Source organism: Drosophila subobscura, chromosome J (assembly GCF_008121235.1).
Source record: "Drosophila subobscura isolate 14011-0131.10 chromosome J, UCBerk_Dsub_1.0, whole genome shotgun sequence".
Lineage (NCBI taxonomy): Eukaryota > Metazoa > Arthropoda > Insecta > Diptera > Drosophilidae > Drosophila > Drosophila subobscura.
This window is the reverse complement of record NC_048532.1, coordinates 5,586,356-5,605,852: the sequence shown is the minus strand read 5'-3', so window position 1 is coordinate 5,605,852 and position 19,497 is coordinate 5,586,356. Positions and strand designations below refer to the sequence as shown.

At 47.3% G+C, this 19,497-nt stretch overlaps 4 protein-coding genes across 8 annotated transcripts; 3 read left to right on the top strand and 1 right to left on the bottom strand.

Moving 5' to 3' along the window:
• Nucleotides 1-4: 4 nt before the first annotated feature.
• On the bottom strand, nucleotides 5-1,484 carry LOC117894886 (alpha-1,3/1,6-mannosyltransferase ALG2). Its single transcript, XM_034802168.1, is given in 3 exon segments — nucleotides 5-1,108; nucleotides 1,111-1,326; nucleotides 1,387-1,484. Coding segments are annotated over 2 exon segments (1,254 nt in total). The 5' UTR covers nucleotides 1,304-1,326; nucleotides 1,387-1,484; the 3' UTR covers nucleotides 5-47.
• LOC117894883 (hippocampus abundant transcript 1 protein) lies at nucleotides 1,473-14,624 on the top strand. 5 transcript variants are annotated; one of them, XM_034802162.1, is made up of 10 exons: nucleotides 4,436-4,547; nucleotides 10,319-11,140; nucleotides 11,207-11,455; nucleotides 11,865-11,960; nucleotides 12,024-12,548; nucleotides 12,605-12,813; nucleotides 12,871-12,957; nucleotides 13,034-13,131; nucleotides 13,197-13,472; nucleotides 13,612-14,624. In XM_034802162.1, the coding sequence occupies exons 2-10, from the start codon at nucleotides 10,655-10,657 to the stop codon at nucleotides 13,707-13,709; spliced, it is 2,124 nt and encodes a 707-aa protein (XP_034658053.1). In that variant the 5' UTR covers nucleotides 4,436-4,547; nucleotides 10,319-10,654; the 3' UTR covers nucleotides 13,710-14,624. The 5 variants fall into 5 exon arrangements, with proteins under 5 accessions (XP_034658055.1, XP_034658053.1, XP_034658054.1 ...); XM_034802163.1 differs by lacking the exon at nucleotides 4,436-4,547 and adding an exon at nucleotides 9,701-9,820 and having other exon boundaries at nucleotides 11,210-11,455; XM_034802159.1 differs by lacking the exon at nucleotides 4,436-4,547 and adding an exon at nucleotides 9,701-9,820.
• A 447-nt stretch (nucleotides 14,625-15,071) lies between these two features.
• Nucleotides 15,072-16,188, top strand: LOC117894887 (prominin-like protein). Its single transcript, XM_034802169.1, has 4 exons — nucleotides 15,072-15,572; nucleotides 15,637-15,784; nucleotides 15,841-15,969; nucleotides 16,028-16,188. Exons 1-4 carry the CDS (start codon nucleotides 15,173-15,175, stop codon nucleotides 16,131-16,133), a joined length of 783 nt encoding a protein of 260 aa, XP_034658060.1. The 5' UTR covers nucleotides 15,072-15,172; the 3' UTR covers nucleotides 16,134-16,188.
• An 82-nt stretch (nucleotides 16,189-16,270) lies between these two features.
• Nucleotides 16,271-18,704, top strand: LOC117894884 (prominin-like protein). The gene is made up of 7 exons (XM_034802165.1): nucleotides 16,271-16,430; nucleotides 16,481-16,617; nucleotides 16,668-17,003; nucleotides 17,061-17,173; nucleotides 17,224-18,163; nucleotides 18,225-18,361; nucleotides 18,430-18,704. Exons 1-7 carry the CDS (start codon nucleotides 16,292-16,294, stop codon nucleotides 18,665-18,667), a joined length of 2,040 nt encoding a protein of 679 aa, XP_034658056.1. The 5' UTR covers nucleotides 16,271-16,291; the 3' UTR covers nucleotides 18,668-18,704.
• Nucleotides 18,705-19,497: the final 793 nt, after the last annotated feature.

The following is a 19,497-nucleotide window of genomic DNA, read 5'->3' as shown; positions in this document are numbered from 1 at the left end:
AATCTACATTAAATGCTGGCGAGGATTTCTGCAGTTTGTCTGGAATTTTATTCAAGTTTCTTCTGTGCAGGCACCAAGTCCTGGACAATGCCGTTCAAGCGATCCGCAAATGCCGCAAAGGAAAACTTTTGCTGCACTCTCTTGTGTCCCTGGTCGCCCATCTTCAGGCGCAGCGGCTCGTCGCGAAACAACTGGCACATGGCACCGCCAAAGCTCTTGGCCTGCTTCTCGCACAGAAAGCCCGTGGAGCTGTGCACCACGGTCTCTGTGGGGCCACCGCTGTTGAGGGCCACCACTGGCTTGGAGAAGTACATGCCCTCCAGGGGCACAATGCCAAAGTGCTCGTTCTCCGGGGTGTAGAGCAGACAGTGGGCGGCATGGAGCAGGCTGCACTTCTCCTCGTCCGTGGGGGAGCGCAGCAGGATGACGTGCTCCTGCAGATCCAGCTCCGTGGTCAGTTGCTCCAGCTCTGCATAGTGCTCGACATTCTCGTGGCAGCGCGTATCGTAGCCGCCGGCAATGATCAGGCGACAGCGCTTGAAGTCAGCCGCTGAGAGCGTGTCTCCCAGCAGACGCAGCGACTGCAGGGCCAGGGCGTGGTTCTTCTTCCGTTCGTAGCGATTGATGTCCAGATAGACGAAGGCGTTGCGCGGCACTCGCGGATGCACGGTCTCATCCAAGACGGTGGAGCGTTGCTGCAGCTTCTGCTCCATCTGGTCAAAGTACTGCGTGTGTATGGAGGGGTAGAGAACGTCGGGCACGGTCCTCAGTCGCCGGAATGTGTCCTGGAAAACGCGCAGCGTGAACTTGGAATTGACCAGCACCTTGTCCGCCAGCCCCACGGTGTGCTCCTCCAGCCAGTTGATGGGTGCACGATACACGCGCTTCAGCAGACCCTCCCTGGCGCTGAGCAGTTGGTCGGGAAAGTGGCAGTAGAAGATCACACGAGGTCGATGAGGAGCCAGACGCAAAACAGGCACACAAACGGATATCAGATCGCAAAACACCACGTCCACCTGCTCGCGCTGGGGCATAAAGAAGCTGGCATAGATGGCGGCATACAGCATTCGGAAGTACGCGCAGAAGGCATAGAAACGTCCAAAAGCTTCCGTGGCAGCCAGTCGCCGACCACTTGCACGGGGAAGCTGTCGGCGGTCTCCTTGAAGCAATGAGTGCTGTCATGGTGGTTGGTCAGGAAGCTGACCTTGTGGCCGCGCTCCTTCAGGGCCAGGGCAGCGTCCACAACCAGTCGCTCGGCCCCGCCAATCCCCAGATCGGGATGAAGAAACAAAATTCTAACCATTTGGCAGAAAAAAACAAAGAAACCTGCAAGAGAGGATTTTTCAATTAGAGTTCGGGTTACACCGGCTATATTAACTGCCATACGCTATGTGTCAGAATATTTGCATTTCTTTTGCAATTTGTTAACTTTTGTTTGAAATATTTATATTTTTCGTGTCTCTTCCTTGGCTAGCGATGGGACAACGATGATTCTTGCGATTGCTATTGCGATTGGATTGCGATGCGATGGCAACCCTAGAACACATGTTGACAGCGCCTTCCGCGGCATTTTTTAGCACCAAAAACGCATCTATCTCCATTTCGGCCCGTGGAACGCATTAAATTTTCAGTGAAATTAAACTTTATTAAATCAACCGAGCGTCGTGTCCAGGTGCTGCTACTCAGATGCGGTCGATTGTGTATCCATAAATCGAGAGGCATGCATGCCCCAAACGCGAACGACACCAATCCCAGCCCCAGACCCAGCGTCAGCGCCAGAGTCGAGGCATCACCATAATCGAGCGCGCCTGGTGCCTGTATAAAGGATAGAATATAGAAGAACACCATAAACGCTTCTGCGAATAATATAGTATTACAAAAACAAACAGTGATGCATGCAAATTGCCCAAACATTCAGTAAACAGTCCCCGCCCGACTGCAGTTCAGGCCGAAAAGAGAGCTAATCAACCAAACCCCCTTCCCCCCAACATACAAAACACATTCCCCACCCTCAAACCGCCGACGCGCGGCGTGTTTCCCAGTGCAAACATTGGAATATAAGAACGTTCTGTGCGAGAGCCACGTAGCCGCAAAAGTTGCCACCGAGATGCCCAAGATCTATGTGAAGAAGCCCTTGGCGGGCCTGGTCATACGGAATCGTGCCCACAAGAGCAGCAGTATCTTCACGGTAAGTGCGCCCACTGATAAGTGAGGCAGAGCCACCACCTCCTTATCACCATGAATCACTCCACTATACTAGCTGACTGTTTGCCAATGAAATGAGGTTTAGAATTAGCTTTAATTGTAATACGTTCGCTCGTTCTATCGAGCAATTTTGGGATCAGTTGATGACAGACATGCGCGCGCTGATATTCTGATTGCTTTTTTTTATACTGCACGGAAATTCCACTTCAACGGCAAATCATGCGATGCCGCTTATCACAAATATTAGGCGAGTGGGTGGGTGGGCGGTTGGGCGATAATATCATAAGGTTTTCCCCTGCAGCGTGCCCTAAACCGATGATTGCCTTGCCCCCAACACCCAACACCCAATAAAACCTGTGGTAATAACTGCTCGACTCGGTATTTCCATAACCATTTCTCGGTTCACGTGCGAGCAAGTGTGTCACATTTCATAATCACCTCAACATCGATGACCTGCCACACACTCTTCTCTGTTCCAACGGCTGCGAACCACTTGTGGTCGGAACGGGACAGAGCGGTAATCGACTTTCGTTTTCGTTGAGAAGCTGAAGCTGAAGTTGTTTTGTTCTGTTATGGTGGGTCCACAGCTGCTGCTGGGTTTCTGTTTTGATTCGAAGCGAGTTTTGGGCGAGCGTTGAACTCTCGCTTTTCTCCGTGAACCAGTTTCATAGGTTGCTCCGTTAATGAGGTGGCTATGAACCAATTAAAGGTATTCCTCCAGTCTTGGGGGGAACACACTGTTAGATGGAAGCAACTGTCTGACTGCTTTGTTACCGTCTTTCTTTATGTGTGTTCTAATTTCTAGGGACGCCGCTGCGCGTGTAAATATTACATTAGTAGCTACTTTACCACTCCCTCACAGGTCTTTGCGCAATTGGTAGCAGCAGCACTCACCTCCGACTTGGGGCGTGTAACTGCACGACTACACCTCTGACTGGTGGCGTCGCCCGGCACATGGCATGACACATTCCTGACACCCATGGCCCTGGTGCTCTGACTGAAAATGTTAATTAGCCGCATTACTGGTGGAAATCGAAGTAAGAGTCAGAGACAGAGTCAGAGTCGTGGCAGCCTGCCTGTCGCGCTGCCAAGCCCTCAGCACTATGCAACAGATTTCGCCAGAGTTGAGGGTATGGAAAGCTCATGACGCATGCGCCAAGCTCTCTTTCCATTCTCTCTCTCTTTTCCCTTTCTGTTTTGCTTAATTACTGGTTTGGTTTCGACCCGAAGGGAAATTATGTAGAATTGCTTTTCATGCGACCTTGACTACGCTACGCGTTAATTACTGCACAAGGTACCCATTAGTGGCAACATGTCGCCCAGGAGATTCCCTGTAAAAGAGCTTTAGTTCAGCGTTAATTAACACAGCCAAACGAATTCCTAATTTTTCTTGGACACCACCGGCAGACTCGAACACAATTAGGAACGGTAGAAAATTTCCCTGCTGACAAAGTTCCCCATGGGGAACACTTTTTTCCACTTGCTGCACGGAAAAAAGCTTCTTCATTCATAAAATTCGAAGCAATGGCGCCGAATCGGGCACCTGCCAAAAAGCAGAGTGGCAGAGGTACAGAGAAAGAGAGAAAAAGTCCCTTCGGTGCGAGCCGGGTGGTGCACTCGCTCTCAGCATAATTTGAGTACTGTCTAAACTAGACAACAGCAGCATTGCAACTGTAAATGTAGTCCCATAGAATGGTAACTCACACTCCGGCCAGAAAAGCTCTGACTGCAACGTTTGGCCAGTGCTTCGGCCAGGAACAATGCAACAACAGAAACAATTGCAATTGTTATGGGAAATTTTGTGCATGCGAGAAAGCAGGTTTGTGGAGCAAATTCTGCGACGAAAGTGAAATAATCGAAGGCGCAAGGGTGTGTGTGCGCTTGTGAGTGAAAGTAATGGCGAGTAGGGAAATTCCTATTCCTGTGATGAAAGCAGGACCACAGGAAATACCCAAATAATTATCTCAAAATCAATCTGGACAGCATATGCTGAAGAGAATTCTCTATAATCTGTGTATCTTTTTCCTGAATATAGAATTAAGCCAAAATGTGTACTACATTGAAAATGTGGCAAAGAGCACCAAAAGAGCTTTTGGTCTTTAAAGCTTCGTGTGTCGCGTGCATCATGCGGTGGCACAAAGAAAATGTTCGTTTGCCATGGCCCAGGGGCAGCGAGTACAAGTCCAGACGCTTTTCCAGCTGAGTACGGCGCAGCATGTGGAAAAGCGAACAACACGCTCGGAATCGGCATCGGCATCGGAATCTAAATCGTTGCGCATCTATAGTCGCGTAGCGTTGTTGTGTTCAAAAATACCTACACGATTTTCCCATGTTTTTTTAGCGTGCGTTTACATTTTCGCTTTCATTTCGTTTCGTGGCAATTTCCTTAATTATCCGTTTAGTTTTCCTCTCGGTTCGTGTGCACCTAAACACAAAGACTTTTCTGTAAACAATTGAACCCTCCCGCCAGTATGACGGGCAGGGGCATCTATAAAGTGTGATTTGTATGTGTGTGTGTGCGAAATTTACTGTAAGAAAGCGAACGCGTGGGGGGGAAATTGACAAAAACTGAACTTGAAATGCTTCTCAATCCGTTAGAGCACGAACGCGTGCTTGTGCCTTCAGCTGTTAGTCCCGTTACGCAAAAACTGTAGCTGTACCGCAGATGTAGAGCCGTTCAGACATCTGAAGAAAAAATACACTTTCCTTTACCTAAGATCAAAGCGGGACTGCTTGCTTTCCTTGAAGAAGGTCACCATGACCCACCGGCTTTAAACTTTGCGATCTTATCAACACCCCATTTGACCACCCGCTAATGTACTAAAAATTTCGCATAATTCCTTCGCTCCAACCATTCCAGGTCGCTCGTTAAATGTATTCATTCTTCTGCATGGGATTTTTATGGTCAGTGGGGGCTCCTGCCCGGGTTTCTGGTTTTATGGCCACATCAAACTCCGCTTAGTCGCTGGTCCCCCGATTGAAATCGTCCCAGGGACAAGGAGAGAGTGCCTTACCCAAGAGCAACATGCAACCCACTGTCGTTCTATCCAGGGCTCCTCGGGGGTTTGTTTGTCTGATTTGGTTAACCAAATTTGCACAGCTTTGGCCAAAGTTCAATAAACCCTCACCGCAGGAAAGGAGAGAGTGAGTAAGGCCAAATATGGCACGACACTTTTCCCTTATAAAGGGAAAGCCAAGGAAAAAACCTTGCCACGCATACAGTTTATTTTTGCTGACTGAATTGAGTCGAAGTCTGAGATGCCAGCGCCAAACATTTGCTCAACCGGCGCCGTTAATGCCAATCAATTACGGGGTGGAGTCGTCCTACTCTTCACACGAGCTCTCCCCAGAGCGGAGACATCGGGAGACAGAGCTTCGCAGTCCTATGTAAAGCCGTTAGATAACACACTGCCGTCCATAAATTATGGCCCATCCACGGGTTTGTTTGCTTCCCCTAAAGAATGAAGCCTTTTGTTTGGGAGTGTGGGCCATTGTTTCGGCATATGCCGCAGTGAAACCTTACCACAAATCCGCTACCAGACAAGAGCGTCAGCAATAAAGTATGTACTGGCTATAGAGGATTTTGCAGAGCTATAATAATCATCCACCAACCAGTTTCGGAATCAAAAATAGATACGGACAAAGAAGACATTCTGAATCGGAGAATTTTAGTTGTTTTACTTCAACTTCTTTTTTCAAATAGTTGTTTTTTGGTTGAATGCGACGGAAGCATTAAACTTCCAAGACGTGTATTTGGTTTTTTGGCCAGATTCCAGTCCGTATCCCTCGTCTTCTTTATGCAAATTAGCTGCACGACTGGCTCGAATGCAGCAGAGTCCTGTGCCCGTGTCAGTGCCTGTACCTGCACCTGTGTCTGCGCTGTCAACACAGTTTGTGCCAAAACTTTAAGAATCATAAATCTATTAAAATTAGTTTGTGTTCCACTCCGATTTACGTGTTTGTCAGGCTGTCAGTTTTCCGTGCTCGTTGCTGCGACATGCAAGGTCCGCCCTGAGCCCGCCGTTTCGGTGCAACTCGAGGGGGCATTATCATGTCAATAGGAGGCAGCTGAAACAGAACTTTAACTTTCCACCTTGCACCTGCCCTTGCCATTGGCTGTGCCCTGATGAAAATCACTTTGATTTGACAGCCTGCAATGGAATTTTTCTATTATCCTAAAGCCGGAAACGAAAGAAAATCAATAACCATCATGTGAGAGGAGGACAGGCTGTGAGAGTCCTGTTTCCCATAGTTATTTTTAGACGTCATAAACGCAAATGCGCAAAAGGATGTCGCCAGCAGCTTGTCTGCAGGAGTCCTGTATTTAGGAGACTATTTAAAGGAGTTGAGAAATAATATGAATACGGAAATGTAGATAAACAATTTAATGAAAAAAGAATTCTTATTTGTAGATGATAGCAGAGAATCAGCGGTTTGATTTGATTTTGAGAACAGTTCTTTATCTTTGTCTTGAAGTTATTTGGGGTTCTCTTTTCCATGCCACTCTTGTGCGTCTCGTGTCGAGCGTGTAGGAGCTATGAGAACTGGCAAAGATCAAGGGTCAAACTTTTTCTTGGACCATCCCACATGCGCGCTCTAATGTTTGCTGCTTGGCAGGAGACATCTCGGCTTGACGCTTTCTGGCCACCATGTTGTTGACAAACTATTTATAATATTGAGAGGCGGCATGCAGCGAGTGGGCCACATTCCGCATACGTAATATGAATGTGTGTATATGTGTACATGATGCGTATCCCGTATCTGTATACGTTGCACGAGCTGCAGGCTGTCCTCGTGGCATCGAGCTGAGTTCCAAACAGAGACACAGCAGCTGTTGCTGTTGCTGTTGCTGGTTGCTGTTGCACTCATGTGACCTTGGGTTTTCGCCATTAGCTCTCTGCCATCAGCAAGCGGCACAGGCGACACAGCGTCCATTTATATTTAAACAAGCTGACATTCGGCATCTAGTTTCAGTGGCACGCAAACTGTTGATCGATACTCGCCACAAACAAACACAGAGATGAATGATGCGACGTTCATGGTTTCGGCTACACATTGGAACCGCCTCCAGGTCACTTTCTGTTGCATATTTTTGATCCTTTTATCAATGGAATATCCGGTGTTCCGGTACATTGTATTCAATCTTCTTGCGGTTCGTGGGTGGCACTGATTGATTTGTGTGTGGGCTTTTAATTAAAATTGCGACAGTGTTCGGCTCCAGCTCCATACTCGGCGCCACCTGGCTAAACACCCACAGACATACCACACGCGCAATAAAGTTTGACTCCTGCCTGCAGGAGACTGGCTGTGTGGGCGTTGGGTTTCACTTTGTTGCCAACTTGTATCTGTATCAGTATCTGTGTGTGTGTGTGTGGAGTGTGTTTGTCCTTGGTTGGGCTTTGGCCTACTTTTTAATAAAAGAAAAAACCGACAACAATGAAGAAAGAAGTTGCCTGTTATTGGCCATTACGTTTGTTGCTGTTCTTGGTCTTATTGCAAAAATTTGAATCAAGTGCACGAAAGGGGATGGAGCTACTCCTTTTGGTATCCCAATGCAGGCCAAATCGAGTGGAAAAACTTGACCTTGCGGCCACCCCTTTTATTTTTATAATTTTGCGTGTTAAATGCGCCACACGTGGATAGCCTCAGGCGAGGACCACAGGCAGGACCTAAGCCTAAATTTTAGCCAGAGCGAGAAGATTAATTATAGCAAGGAATTTGATTACACTGAGAGAAATATATACAGCTAAAGTAGAAGAACGACTACCTAGGATTAGGAAATGTTAAATTGCTGACTAAATTTCCCATAAGCGAACGGACACGTGAATCTGAATGGAAAATGTCTTCATACGTTTCTTGATTAAAGAACTTTTTTTTCCAACTGCATGTAGTACCCCGTTCTGTTCGCCATTAGCTCACATCCCATTTTGGACAGGTTTTCAATTTGGCTTTGGCCACCGCCCACAACATTTGCCCCTCCCCTTGTGGCTTCCCATTTTTTGTGGTTGCTGTTTCTGTTTTTTGTGTCATTCTGACATTAATGAAAGGAAAACATGGAAATGTTTTCCAGCATGTCTCTTGCCAAATCATTACGCCATCGTCGCCATGTAGTTGTTGTTCGGCGGCATGCCCCAAAATGGATAAGTCTGTCCGCCAGTCGTCCGTTGGGTGTCCGGGTCGGGGGGACTGCCATCATCCCTCTGCCGCCTGTCAAGGTCAATCCCAGTGCAGGCTTTTGATGTGGTCTCAGGCCACACATGCGGAATGCCACGCCAAATTTTCAAGTATTTTCTTTCAAATTGGATTTGAGGACTCATAGAGGAGGGGCAAGGACTGCTTCTGCATTCAACAATATCCGCCTGCTGATTGACTTTGCTGCGACTGTTTCCGGCTGCCAGAGGCGGATCCGAACTCTGCATTTTCCGCCTTTTGTTCAGTCCCGGATGATTATGTAGATGACGGACGGACAGTGGGGGAAATCTCCTTTTATATTTTTGCACTGCACTTGACCAGAGCGCAGAACTTATTGAAGCTTTCCCACATCTTCCGTTTCATCCGAAGCAGGGCAACAGCTGATTTGCAGCTGCCTGATTCATGCTGGCTTGCTTCTGCTGTATAAATGTGGCAAAACAGCTGCTGGCTGCCACGTTTGGCAAGTACTTTAATCTAATTGCAGCAGCAACAAGACAACAATCGCTTCCAACGTTGACTTTCCCACAAAAGTGCCACACAATAGCGCTGTTCGCTGTTCGAAAATAGCGAAACTTTCATCGTTCGTTAAGCTTTGTCCATTTGACGATGAGCGAGCTACAGTTGATTTTGGAGCAGTAGTTTTTGGACAGCTCTTTGTTACCCAGCATCCCTTAAGTGGAAAAGTATATTGATGGGTACGCTCATAACCCGAACCCGAACCGATCCAGCTTATATTCAACATCGTTGCAATTCCTTTATCTTCAAGTTCAGACGGGAGAAACCGGGTGTGGTTAATTTCCAACTTCCATAATTCCTCAATAGAGTAAACCTGATTAGAGGGTATATTTTAAGTAGAACCTCAGTTGTTGCCTGCTAATGTTGGTTCTGCCAAAGGTGTATTTGAAAACAAGGTGAGGCTCTCACTTTCGTTCTCTATGTGCACGCACACAAAGAAAGAACGCAAAGCAAATCTCCAGAGCGCTCTCTGCGAGTGCCTCACCTGTTCCATTCTAACTCTCGCTTCATCCGCTATCTGACTTTCGCGCTCTTTCCGTCTCTCTCTTCCAAGCTCTCGTGCTCGACATTTAATTGCACTGTTACCGTTGTTCTGCCGGTGCCACGGTGATCGTGCTCAGTGCGGCGCGAACATTGAAACCCAGCAGACAGAAAGAGTGGGGAAATGTGGAATGGCTTTTTGGCTGTCTTCGGGAATACACTGACCCAAACTTGTAGACACTAGGACACTCCACTTAACGTCACAATCAGATTTGTATTTTATTGTATTTTATTTAGATGTTTGTCAAAATTCGAAGCGATTCTTTTTCGTGTGCTCTAGTCGAAAGTTCCAAAATTTCCGCGCATCCCTCCCCCACAGCGAAAGATTTCTGCGAGCGCAGATTCCAGGGTTATACTCGGCGTGTGTGTATGTTGTGTGCATGTGTGTGTATTTCGGCCACGCGTTCCGACAGCAGCAGCATCAAACAAACAAACAAATATCCGATTGGATCGGATGGCATAAAATTCACTGCTCCAACGATCCTCTAACGATTTCCATTAAATCGATTTTAATTTCGAATTTTGTTCTTTATTTGTTTTGCTTTGTTTGCTTGTTGCTGCTGCTGCTGCTTCTGTCTCTCTCGATCTCCAAGGCCCCACACATCCATGCTTGCTGTCCCAATTCGCGTGCGAGTGCTAAAAGGCAGCATTGTTCAGCATTTAGTCCGAGCTTTTTAGCGCCATCTGGCAGGCAGGCATGGATGGGGGCAGTGGCGAAGACCGGCCACCACCCACCCGCAAGGCTGAGGATGGGCAATGCCGCAGTGTCACAATGGAAATTCGAGAGACATGGGGGTGCCGCCTTAGAGCTGCAACAAAATCGCTCGACGACAAATGAGTGAACGTTGGAAAACTTTTATTACAGCGAGAAAAGTGCGTGAAACTCGATAAAGCTCCAGACTACGTCCACTCCCAAGAAGAAGTGGCGGAAATATATTCATTTCCGCCAAACAGATGATAAGATAAGACAGAGCAGAAGAGCAAACGAAGAGGTGGCCACGTAGAGGTGACTCAAGAAAAGAGGTGGAAACAACGCTTCCAAGGAAACAACAAAAACAATAACAGCAACAACTGTGATCCCCCATACACTCCCCGGCACATGCGAACCCCACGGCAATGGAATTTAGTGTGACCAGGACAATACCGATTGAAAATATTAGACCAAAGCATCGGCCCACTGGCCACTGAGAGGAAGGAGACAATGCGTAGCGGGCGATTCAACGCCCAACGGCAAAAGCAGGAGCAGGCAGAGCAGGAGCCTGCGAACCTGGATGAGGAGCCAGAGCTGGATGCAGACTCCGAGACAGAGCAGGAATCGGGGACGGAGACGGAGCCCGAACTGCAGCTGGAGGCGCAGCCAGTGGCTAGCGGGCGACTGATCTGCACGCATATAAGGCCAGAGCCCGAGCCAGAATCGGGCGAGCAGACGGACACACAGAGCACGGACAGCAACAGCTCCACGCCCACAACAGCAGATGTGGCTGACGAGGGAGATGGGGAGACCGTCAGCTCACTGCCGCTGTCCCCGCCCATCTGCGGACGCGGGCAGTTGAACAAGCGACATTCACCGCTCAAGCGGCTGCATGCGGACAACCGATCGGCCTCCATAGCCACCACCACAAGCACGAGCACCAGCACGACGCCGAGCAGCGGGATCAATCAGCCAGATCTGGACAATGTGCCCACGGTAAGCGAGAGCGGGCAACACATTCATCATGGCCACATCGACGACTCTAATGCCGCCTCTCTCCTGCAGTCATCGCGCTACGCGGCTCATCCGAGTAACTTTGTGGAGACAGCAATCACCGCATCGTCACTGGCCAGCTCTTCCCGGCCGGGCGGTGGCGGTGTGTCGGGCAGCGCGCATCGCCGCACCCACTCGGCCGCCTCCTACATTTCCATGCGGTCGCTGGCTCCAGGCGCAGATCCGCCATTGGAGCGGGGCAAGCGGAATCGATGCAGTCGCTGGATACGCTACGCGTGCAACGTGTGCTGCTGCAAGGTTGGTTGTTCCCTGTGTTTCATCATCAGGAATCGGATGTTGAATGGAATTTTCCATCGCTGATTTCTGGCTCTTCATTTGTTGTTTTTGAATTATTTTATTTATTGATGAGCGACACAGCAAATCGGTTAGAGACCGGAGAGACGCTGGGGGTGCTCTGCCTAACACAAGCGAAAACAATTTCGAATTTAGTGCAATTTATTTTCAGTCACCCGCATGGCAGTGACCAATTGACGGGTGCTGTCGTGTGGGGTGAGGTGGGGTTGTGTGCCACACGGTTGCTCGTTCAATAGTTGATGACGCAGCTTCCATTTACCATTTACCCATCTGCCACCACGTGGCGACATTCTACAATTAAGACTCCCCTTAGCCATGTACTAATGATTCAACTTCATCTTTCTATCCGTAGAGTTCCGGAATAGGCGAGCCGAGTGTTCATCATGCGCTGGTTGTGATATTTCTAGAGTTCTTTGCATGGGGACTCCTAACGATGCCCATAATATCGGTAAGCAGAGTGTGGACTCCGTGTGTGTGTGCATCTTTTATTTACTCCTCTTTTTTGTTGCAGACACTGAACCGGACATTCCCGGATCATACGTTCCTCATGAATGGCCTGGTCATGGGCATCAAGGGCATCCTGTCGTTCCTGGCAGCGCCACTGATTGGCGCTCTTTCCGACATTTGGGGTCGAAAGTTTTTCCTATTAGTGACAGTATTCTTCACCTGCCTACCCATACCGCTGATGTCCATCAACACCTGGTGGTTCTTTGCCATGATCTCAATAAGTGGGGCCTTTGCCGTCACCTTTTCGGTGGTATTTGCCTACGTTGCCGATGTGACCACGCCGGAGGAACGTTCCAGGGCCTATGGTCTTGCCTCGGCCACCTTTGCCGCTAGTCTAGTCATCTCTCCCGCATTGGGCAATGCCCTCATGGACATGTATGGCGACACGCTTGTGGTGGCTCTATCCACGGCCATAGCGCTGCTGGATGTGTTCTTCATACTGGTCGCTGTGCCGGAGAGTCTCTCGGAGAAGGTGCGACCCTCCACCTGGGGTGCTCCCATCAGCTGGGAGCAGGCCGATCCATTTCAGGTAAGCCAGGAGTCCAACCAGGAAATTTCAAGCGATTAATTTACTTTCTTTGGCAGGCTTTGCGAAAGGTCGGCACAGACAAGACCGTCCTGATGCTCTGCCTCACTGTGCTGCTCTCCTATCTGCCCGAGGCTGGGGAGTACTCCTGCATGTTTGTCTATCTTAAACTTAAGATGGGCTTTGACTATGTGGAGGTATCCGTCTTCATAGCCATCGTTGGCATCCTCAGCATCACAGTGCAAGTGACTCTCGGCTCCTTTATGAAGTAGGTCTCTGCAATCTCTCTGCATCCTCATTGCTCATCCGCATTTGTCTCTTTCAGAGTGTTTGGTGCCAAGCGCACTATCATTGTGGGTCTGGCCCTGGAAATTGTGCAGCTGCTGTGGTACGGCTTCGGCAGTCAGAAGTGGTGAGTGGACGTCGAGGAGAGAGGCAGCCAAATGCTGTTAGAGCATTGTGTGATTATCGATTATGTTTTTTTGCAGGATGATGTGGTCGGCAGGCGTTGTGGCTGCCTTGGGCTCCATCACCTATCCTGCCATCAGTGCATGCGTATCGCTGTATGCGGCTCCCGAGAGTCAGGGTAAGTATTTCCTTGGAAATATTCCTCCTTGAAGATTCGTTTGACACTTGTGTACTCCCATTTAGGTGCTGTTCAGGGAATGATCACGGGCATGCGTGGCCTTTGCAATGGCCTGGGACCTGCTGTGTTTGGCGTTATCTTCTATCTATTCAATGTGGATCTGAACGATGACCACGAAAATTATGGAAAGAGCAGTGGCAGCAGTCGCGAGACGAATGTGGAGAAGATATCGCATCATGTGCCGGGGCCGCCATTCTTGTTTGGCGCCCTGTGCGTCGTGTGCGCTATAGTCGTGTCAGCGTTCATACCCGAGGGCCAGAATCCCGCATTGGAGAAGAAACGTAAGGAAACCCAGAGTCCAGTCGCAGCAAGATAGAAGCAGAAGCAAGACTCGCGGCAAAAATAATGATTTAATAATAAATTAAACTCATAGTGCGGATTGGAATCTCTTGATTATTTATGTTTTAAATCTTTTCGCAGGGGCCTCGCTCGATGTGCAGTACGAGATCGAAACTGGCCACAAGGCACCCAGCTCCCTGGCGCCGCTCATTCGCTCCGATTCGCTGGCGCAGCTGTAGTCGTCCTATCCACAATCCACACAACAACACACAGAAAAACCGCAACAACCGCAGCTGGTGTCTAAAAATACGTATAAGCAGAATATTTAAGAATTAACTTTAATCAATTTTGTAATTGTAACGAATGCTGTAACTAGTTTGGCTTTAGTTAGTCCTCCCCCACCCCCACACACACACTATGGCTAAGTTCTATAGAGCGAGAGAGAGAGAGAGTCTCTGCGTCGATGCCGAATGATCATGCTGCTATTGCCTTGCCGCCTGAGACTTTCCCATTCAAGTTATCTTCTGTTAGTTTCCATCTTAGCCCGGGTACTTTGTATTGCATAAGTAAGAGTTATCATCAAGCCCCCACCCGCCGCTTTTAGGATTCAGTTCAGTTTGTCGTTTGTTTTGTGGCTCAATGCTGTGGGAATTCCCTTTCGGCTGGGAACTACACCACAACACAGCAGACGAGTGTTGGAGCAACAACAGAAACTGCCAAATAATTAAAACAAAGTAATTGTAAATTCGTAAAAATCTTCTGCGAGATGCAAAAATTCAGCACAACAATTCAGCAAAAACAGCCACAAACCCCTACAACCTACTTTTTAGTTACAAACAAAACAAAAACAAAACAATTAGGAAGAGGAAACATCCAAATAAACTGAATACTAAGCTTTACTTTGCAAATTGTAGTGATCTAAAGTGATCTAAACTCTAAAGATAAAACCGAAACTAATCCGAGTTTCAGCAGAGTCAGCAGTCTACTACCTATATAGAAGCTGAGTACCAGGGGATATAAATGTATAGATGAGAAAAAGGTATTGGACACAAATCATAATGTTAGCTGTTAGCGTCGTGCATGCCTCTAATCGTGCGTAAATCACAGGTGTAGTTTTTTATTTATTTTGATAAAGCCAGTACGAAAAACAAAACGAAAATGTTTCAATGAAGCTTGAGGCGTTCCCAAAAACCAATCGAATCCCATGTGTGGAATGTGCGTGTGTATGTACAGAGTACTTTAGAAAATCAAAGTTATATATTTTTCAAAGTGTGCTGCAAAAACAGTGTAAGGTGCTCCTCCCCGACCTAAGGATCGAATGCTGAATGCTGCTCTGAATAATGAATAAGTACGGGTAGGACAACAGATAGACAAACAGACAGACAGAAAGAGTTTGTATGTAGGAGAAGGATAATCCACATTTTGATTGTAAATTATTTAACATGTAATTTAGTGTTTTAAACGAAAACCAAAATAAACGAAAACTGTTTGATGAAGCGCTTATACCATTGAATACGATATCTTTTCCGCACATTAGGGGGATGCCAACTGTGGCTTTGTTTTATATGTTATATTAGTATGTTAAATATTCACCTATAAACATTAGTTAACATTTCACTCGACACATAACAAGCATCCTTACACTTATGTACATTAGTCTCTTCACACGCGGGCCTACACAGAAACCAAAATTGATTGAAAGATGAGTTCCAGCGACACCGGGACAGGCGGCTGTGGAATATGCGAGAGAAAATTCTTGGAAAATGGACGAAGCAAGCGCCGCTTGGCCTTGCTCTCCTTACTCATCATATCATTCATTGCCGCAACCGTTGGCGACGAGGATGCAGGCAAAGGTGGAAATAGTTCGGGTTCGGGCTCCGATACTCCTGCGGATTATTGGCGCGTGGGCTACGAGGGACACGGCACAACGCACGAGCAGGTGGGACAGGTGCACTTTCCTCCCGTGACTTACACCAAATTCGATGCGTTCTACAATTATTCGCACGATCCGACATCGACCACAAAAGCCGTGAATCCCATTTATAATTTCACGCACTTTATCTTTGATGCGGTGATGACCGACGAGCCAGCCCTGCCGCCCGGTGAGTTTCGTTGTCGTTCCCCAGGTTGACTTCGGTTGACTCGAATTTGCTTGCCATTCTGCAGGCTACGTTGGGGTAATGAAGGAGAACGTTTTGGTACTTGGTCGTAATGTGGAGCGGAACGAGTGGTCACTGCTGATGAGTCGTTACTGGCTGGTTCTTTTCTTTGTGATATTCATCTTGTCCGCTATAATTTCCATTCCATTCATTGCGTAAGTTGGGGGAGGAACACCCATAAACATTATTTTCTATATGCTGTTTGTGGCAGTGTCTGCTATTGCTGCTTCTGCTGCTGTCTACGGTGCAAGCAGGGCTGTGTCCAGTGCATGGCAGCGACGGACCGCAGGCGGCGGCTGTGTTGTGGATTTTGCCTCTTTGTGATTATCCTTGGAATGATGTGAGTCCTGTGTCGTATTAGCATTTGGCAGTCCCAATTGATATCCGATTATTAACAGTGCTGGCCTCGCCATTGCGTTTGTGACGAATAAATTCTTGGATCGTGGATTGGAGCAGTCAAGAGTGACAATGCGACGTAGCAGCGAGGATACTTGTACCTTTTAACGAATGTCGCCGACCATGTCCACCATCTGTTGGTGTTCAACTTTCAGGAACTGGAGACGCATCTCATTGAGCAGATAAACGGTAGGTAGGTTCTACGTATAATTGGGGAAATTAATTAATGCCATTTTGTAGACGCGCATAATCACATCTTCCTGGACATGGCTGATGCCTCCGATGGTAATGCTTTGATTGAACTTGAGCGCATACTGGACAATATTCCGGATGCACTGCCAAAGATGAAGCAATTGGATTATCTGGAGAAGGAGCTGCGCTTCTACACTTCACAACTTCGAGACTGTAACTATGACAATTAGCTCCTGACCCTTCTTAAACTCTCTTCTTTCCAGCGATTCGAGGCCTGAAACGAGACATGACCTACACCATAACCCATTTTTGTGGCAATACCAAGAAGCGTTGTCATGAAACCATGATAGAACATAGCGTTCTGTACATTGACACATCAACTTGCCTGCACTTGGACGAGGTATTTAGATTTTTTGCATCTCTCGTTTATCTGTGTAACTCTTTTTGTAGGTGCCAAATACCACGGTCTATGTGGAAGCCATGGAGATGATCATTAAGAAGCGATACAATCTAATACCGAAGAGGGCCTTGGTTCGATTTAATACGATCCGCGACAAGATCGAGGAGCAGATGAAACACGTGGGTCCGCCGCTCAAACGAAACATTGCCACTGGGCATGCAACCTTCGACGATCACGCTTTAAGTATACGCAACATGATCGATGCAATGATCAGTGATATACACTTGAACACCCTGCGATCAGCGAAGACATTCGACGATGTCTACGAAAAGTTTGGTGCAGATCGCAGGACCATCAATATCATATGCCTCACACTAATCTTTATAGTAAGTTTGTCAGATCCAGAAGATGTTCTCGGTTGCCAAATTCTTGAATTGCCTTAGATAATTGTTATCCTGTTAACTGCCTTGGTATGCGGCGTCGGTGGATATAGTCGGACTCATCCTGGACCAAGTGGATTTTGCAGCAAGGGCATGGCCGCCTCATGCCTGCTTATGTGAGTCTGATGTCTGCAGCTGTTGAAAGATTTTCATTCATATTTTTCAGAGCCATCATCCTGATGTTTTGTGTATTCTCGTTCATTGCGATGGTCGGACTGTTTTACTTCATGATTGGACTGGTTACATACGAGGGCGCCTGTGCACCGACCACACAAGCGGAGAAGAATGAACTTTTCCGGCAACTGGATGCCGTCATCGATATGAATCGTTACCTGAAGCCAGAGACTGAGGGCGACAGGTTTGTGATGCCGCCGCTGCACATGTCGGAGGCAGTCAGGTCCTGCCATGCCAATGAGTCCATATTCCAGCTGCTGCGTGCAAATAATATCTATGATGTCAACGACTTGGCGAACGTTAAGTTGCTGCCGGATGAAGCGGAGAGTGTGCCAATCTTCACCGAGGACTTGTCAAATCTGGACATTTTGACGAAAGAAGAGAAGATCCAAATCAATGAGGTGCGCAACAGCAATCTCTCGTCCTACCACAGCCTGCTGTACGACTCGAATATGTGCCTGCGATTACTGAACATCGATTTGGAGTTCTTGGCCAATGATGTGCTGCACGAATGGGCAACGAATAAAGCAGTCTTGAAGGAGGATGGCCGAGCGTTCAGTTATCTGCACAAATACAGTGCCCTGGCCTACCACAAGTCATTTTTCCTACCCGTGCAACGTGGCATGAAGAAAGCGTTGAAAGTTGTGAAGGAAATCGATTCGCTGATTCTTTATCTGAACCACGACTTTAGCAACTCCATTCAAGTGCTGCTCGAGGCTATAATCAATGCAGAGAATTTTATCAAAAAGCGCGGCGCCGAGTACATCAACAATCTTGGCCAGAATCTCACCAGTGCCATCAACGAACAGGTGGAAGAGTATCTCGAGATGGTTATCACGGAGGCAAACTACAAGGTCGGCCTTTGTCAGCCCCTTGCCTACATTTACTACGAAGGCGTTTACTTTGTTTGTTCCCGTCTGGTGGACCCAATTGTGAGTACAGCTCTTGCGTGCACCTGAAATGCAATGTGTTTGAGGACTATTCTTATTGCAGAACGGCTTCTGGTTGGGTATACTGCTCTGCGCCTTGCTCCTCTTGCCGGCTCTCTTTGTTTGCCATCGTCTGATGTGCCTTTACCTCAAAATCTATCCTGCCGCTACGGCTGCAGCCGTAGGCCCCATTGCGGGAGGGTAAGTCTGCAATGGCAAACAAAATTTTGAATTTAGTTTCGCTCAATTGTTCCTTACTCTTCCAACAGATGTCCTATTTGCACAGGTGCCCCTTATGTGCCACACGTGCCGCCTAGGTGCGGCCTCGAGCACGATCCAGACTGCCAGTGCGCTCCGTGTAAAGTGAAAGGGAAAGGGCGGAAAAAGTCAAAGCGCGGCAGGAGCAGAGGGGGCGATGCTCCAGAGGACGCTGCACCAAGGCAGCCAGTGGCTGAGATGACTGTTGTAAGCGAGGCACCAGCGCCCAGCAAGCATAAGAGGGACTAATCGTCCACGTGGCATTGATTTCACTTGAACTCACTGATAGTAAACCGATTTTACAATGAGATTAATGCATTTCTTCATTCTAAACTTTAGAATCTAAAGGGTGCAATTGCTTTGTTTTCGGAAAATTGTAAAATCTTTTAAAAGTTGAGCGGGTGTTAGGGATGGTTCTTTGGTCTATCGTAAATGTGTCGACACGATAGGTGAATATTCGTGTCATTCGAAACTACATATGTGAATTCGCTTATTGAAATTGGCGAGAATTAGCGCCTCATTCGTATTGGAAGATGGTCTAAAGAAGCGGAAAATTTAAAATAGAATCAACAGGATTCTGCATTGCGATGGTCTTACGAAAGGCATGGTAAAGCACATATTCTCTTTTCAAAATAGGAGTATGTTAACGACAAATTGTTACATTTTTCGATATGGCCAAACCAGAGCTCATATTTGAAACGCATAAATGAATCGGGAGAGTTTAAAATGTATCTCTCTTAATCCAATTAAATAAAGTCCTGAAATCTAGCCAATCCAGTGGACATTTGATTCATCAATCGGATCATCAGTTAATTGTAGTTTCAGGGCTGAGACTCTTACTTTGTGAGTAATATTCAGCAGAATATCAAAGTCAAGGAATACGTTTCTCATATTCCAAAATACGCAGGTAAATTTTGGTATATTTTCAAAAGCCAGACGGTTTGCTTTGGTTGGACTCTTTTGCAGCTTTTCAGGATATTTTGACTACGAAATTGAATTCATTGTATGTTTACTGCATATCGGTATATAATGGTATTTATATTTAATGAATTTCATCCGTCAATTAAATTCCATTTTTA

What these genes read in the sequence shown, in the direction of transcription:
- LOC117894887 (XM_034802169.1), top strand. Translation starts at nt 15,173, where the DNA reads ATGAGTTCCAGCGACACCGGGACAGGCGGCTGTGGAATATGCGAGAGA. An exon ending in CGAGCCAGCCCTGCCGCCCG is followed by an intron (nt 15,573 to 15,636) that starts GTGAGTTTCGTT and finishes GCCATTCTGCAG; the next exon opens with GCTACGTTGGGGTAATGAAG. An exon ending in GTGATTATCCTTGGAATGAT is followed by an intron (nt 15,970 to 16,027) that starts GTGAGTCCTGTG and finishes GATTATTAACAG; the next exon opens with TGCTGGCCTCGCCATTGCGT.
- LOC117894883 (XM_034802162.1), top strand. Translation starts at nt 10,655, where the DNA reads ATGCGTAGCGGGCGATTCAACGCCCAACGGCAAAAGCAGGAGCAGGCA. An exon ending in TAACGATGCCCATAATATCG is followed by an intron (nt 11,961 to 12,023) that starts GTAAGCAGAGTG and finishes TTTTTGTTGCAG; the next exon opens with ACACTGAACCGGACATTCCC. An exon ending in ACTCTCGGCTCCTTTATGAA is followed by an intron (nt 12,814 to 12,870) that starts GTAGGTCTCTGC and finishes TGTCTCTTTCAG; the next exon opens with AGTGTTTGGTGCCAAGCGCA.
- LOC117894884 (XM_034802165.1), top strand. Translation starts at nt 16,292, where the DNA reads ATGGCTGATGCCTCCGATGGTAATGCTTTGATTGAACTTGAGCGCATA. An exon ending in CACTTCACAACTTCGAGACT is followed by an intron (nt 16,431 to 16,480) that starts GTAACTATGACA and finishes TCTTCTTTCCAG; the next exon opens with CGATTCGAGGCCTGAAACGA. An exon ending in GCCGCCTCATGCCTGCTTAT is followed by an intron (nt 17,174 to 17,223) that starts GTGAGTCTGATG and finishes CATATTTTTCAG; the next exon opens with AGCCATCATCCTGATGTTTT.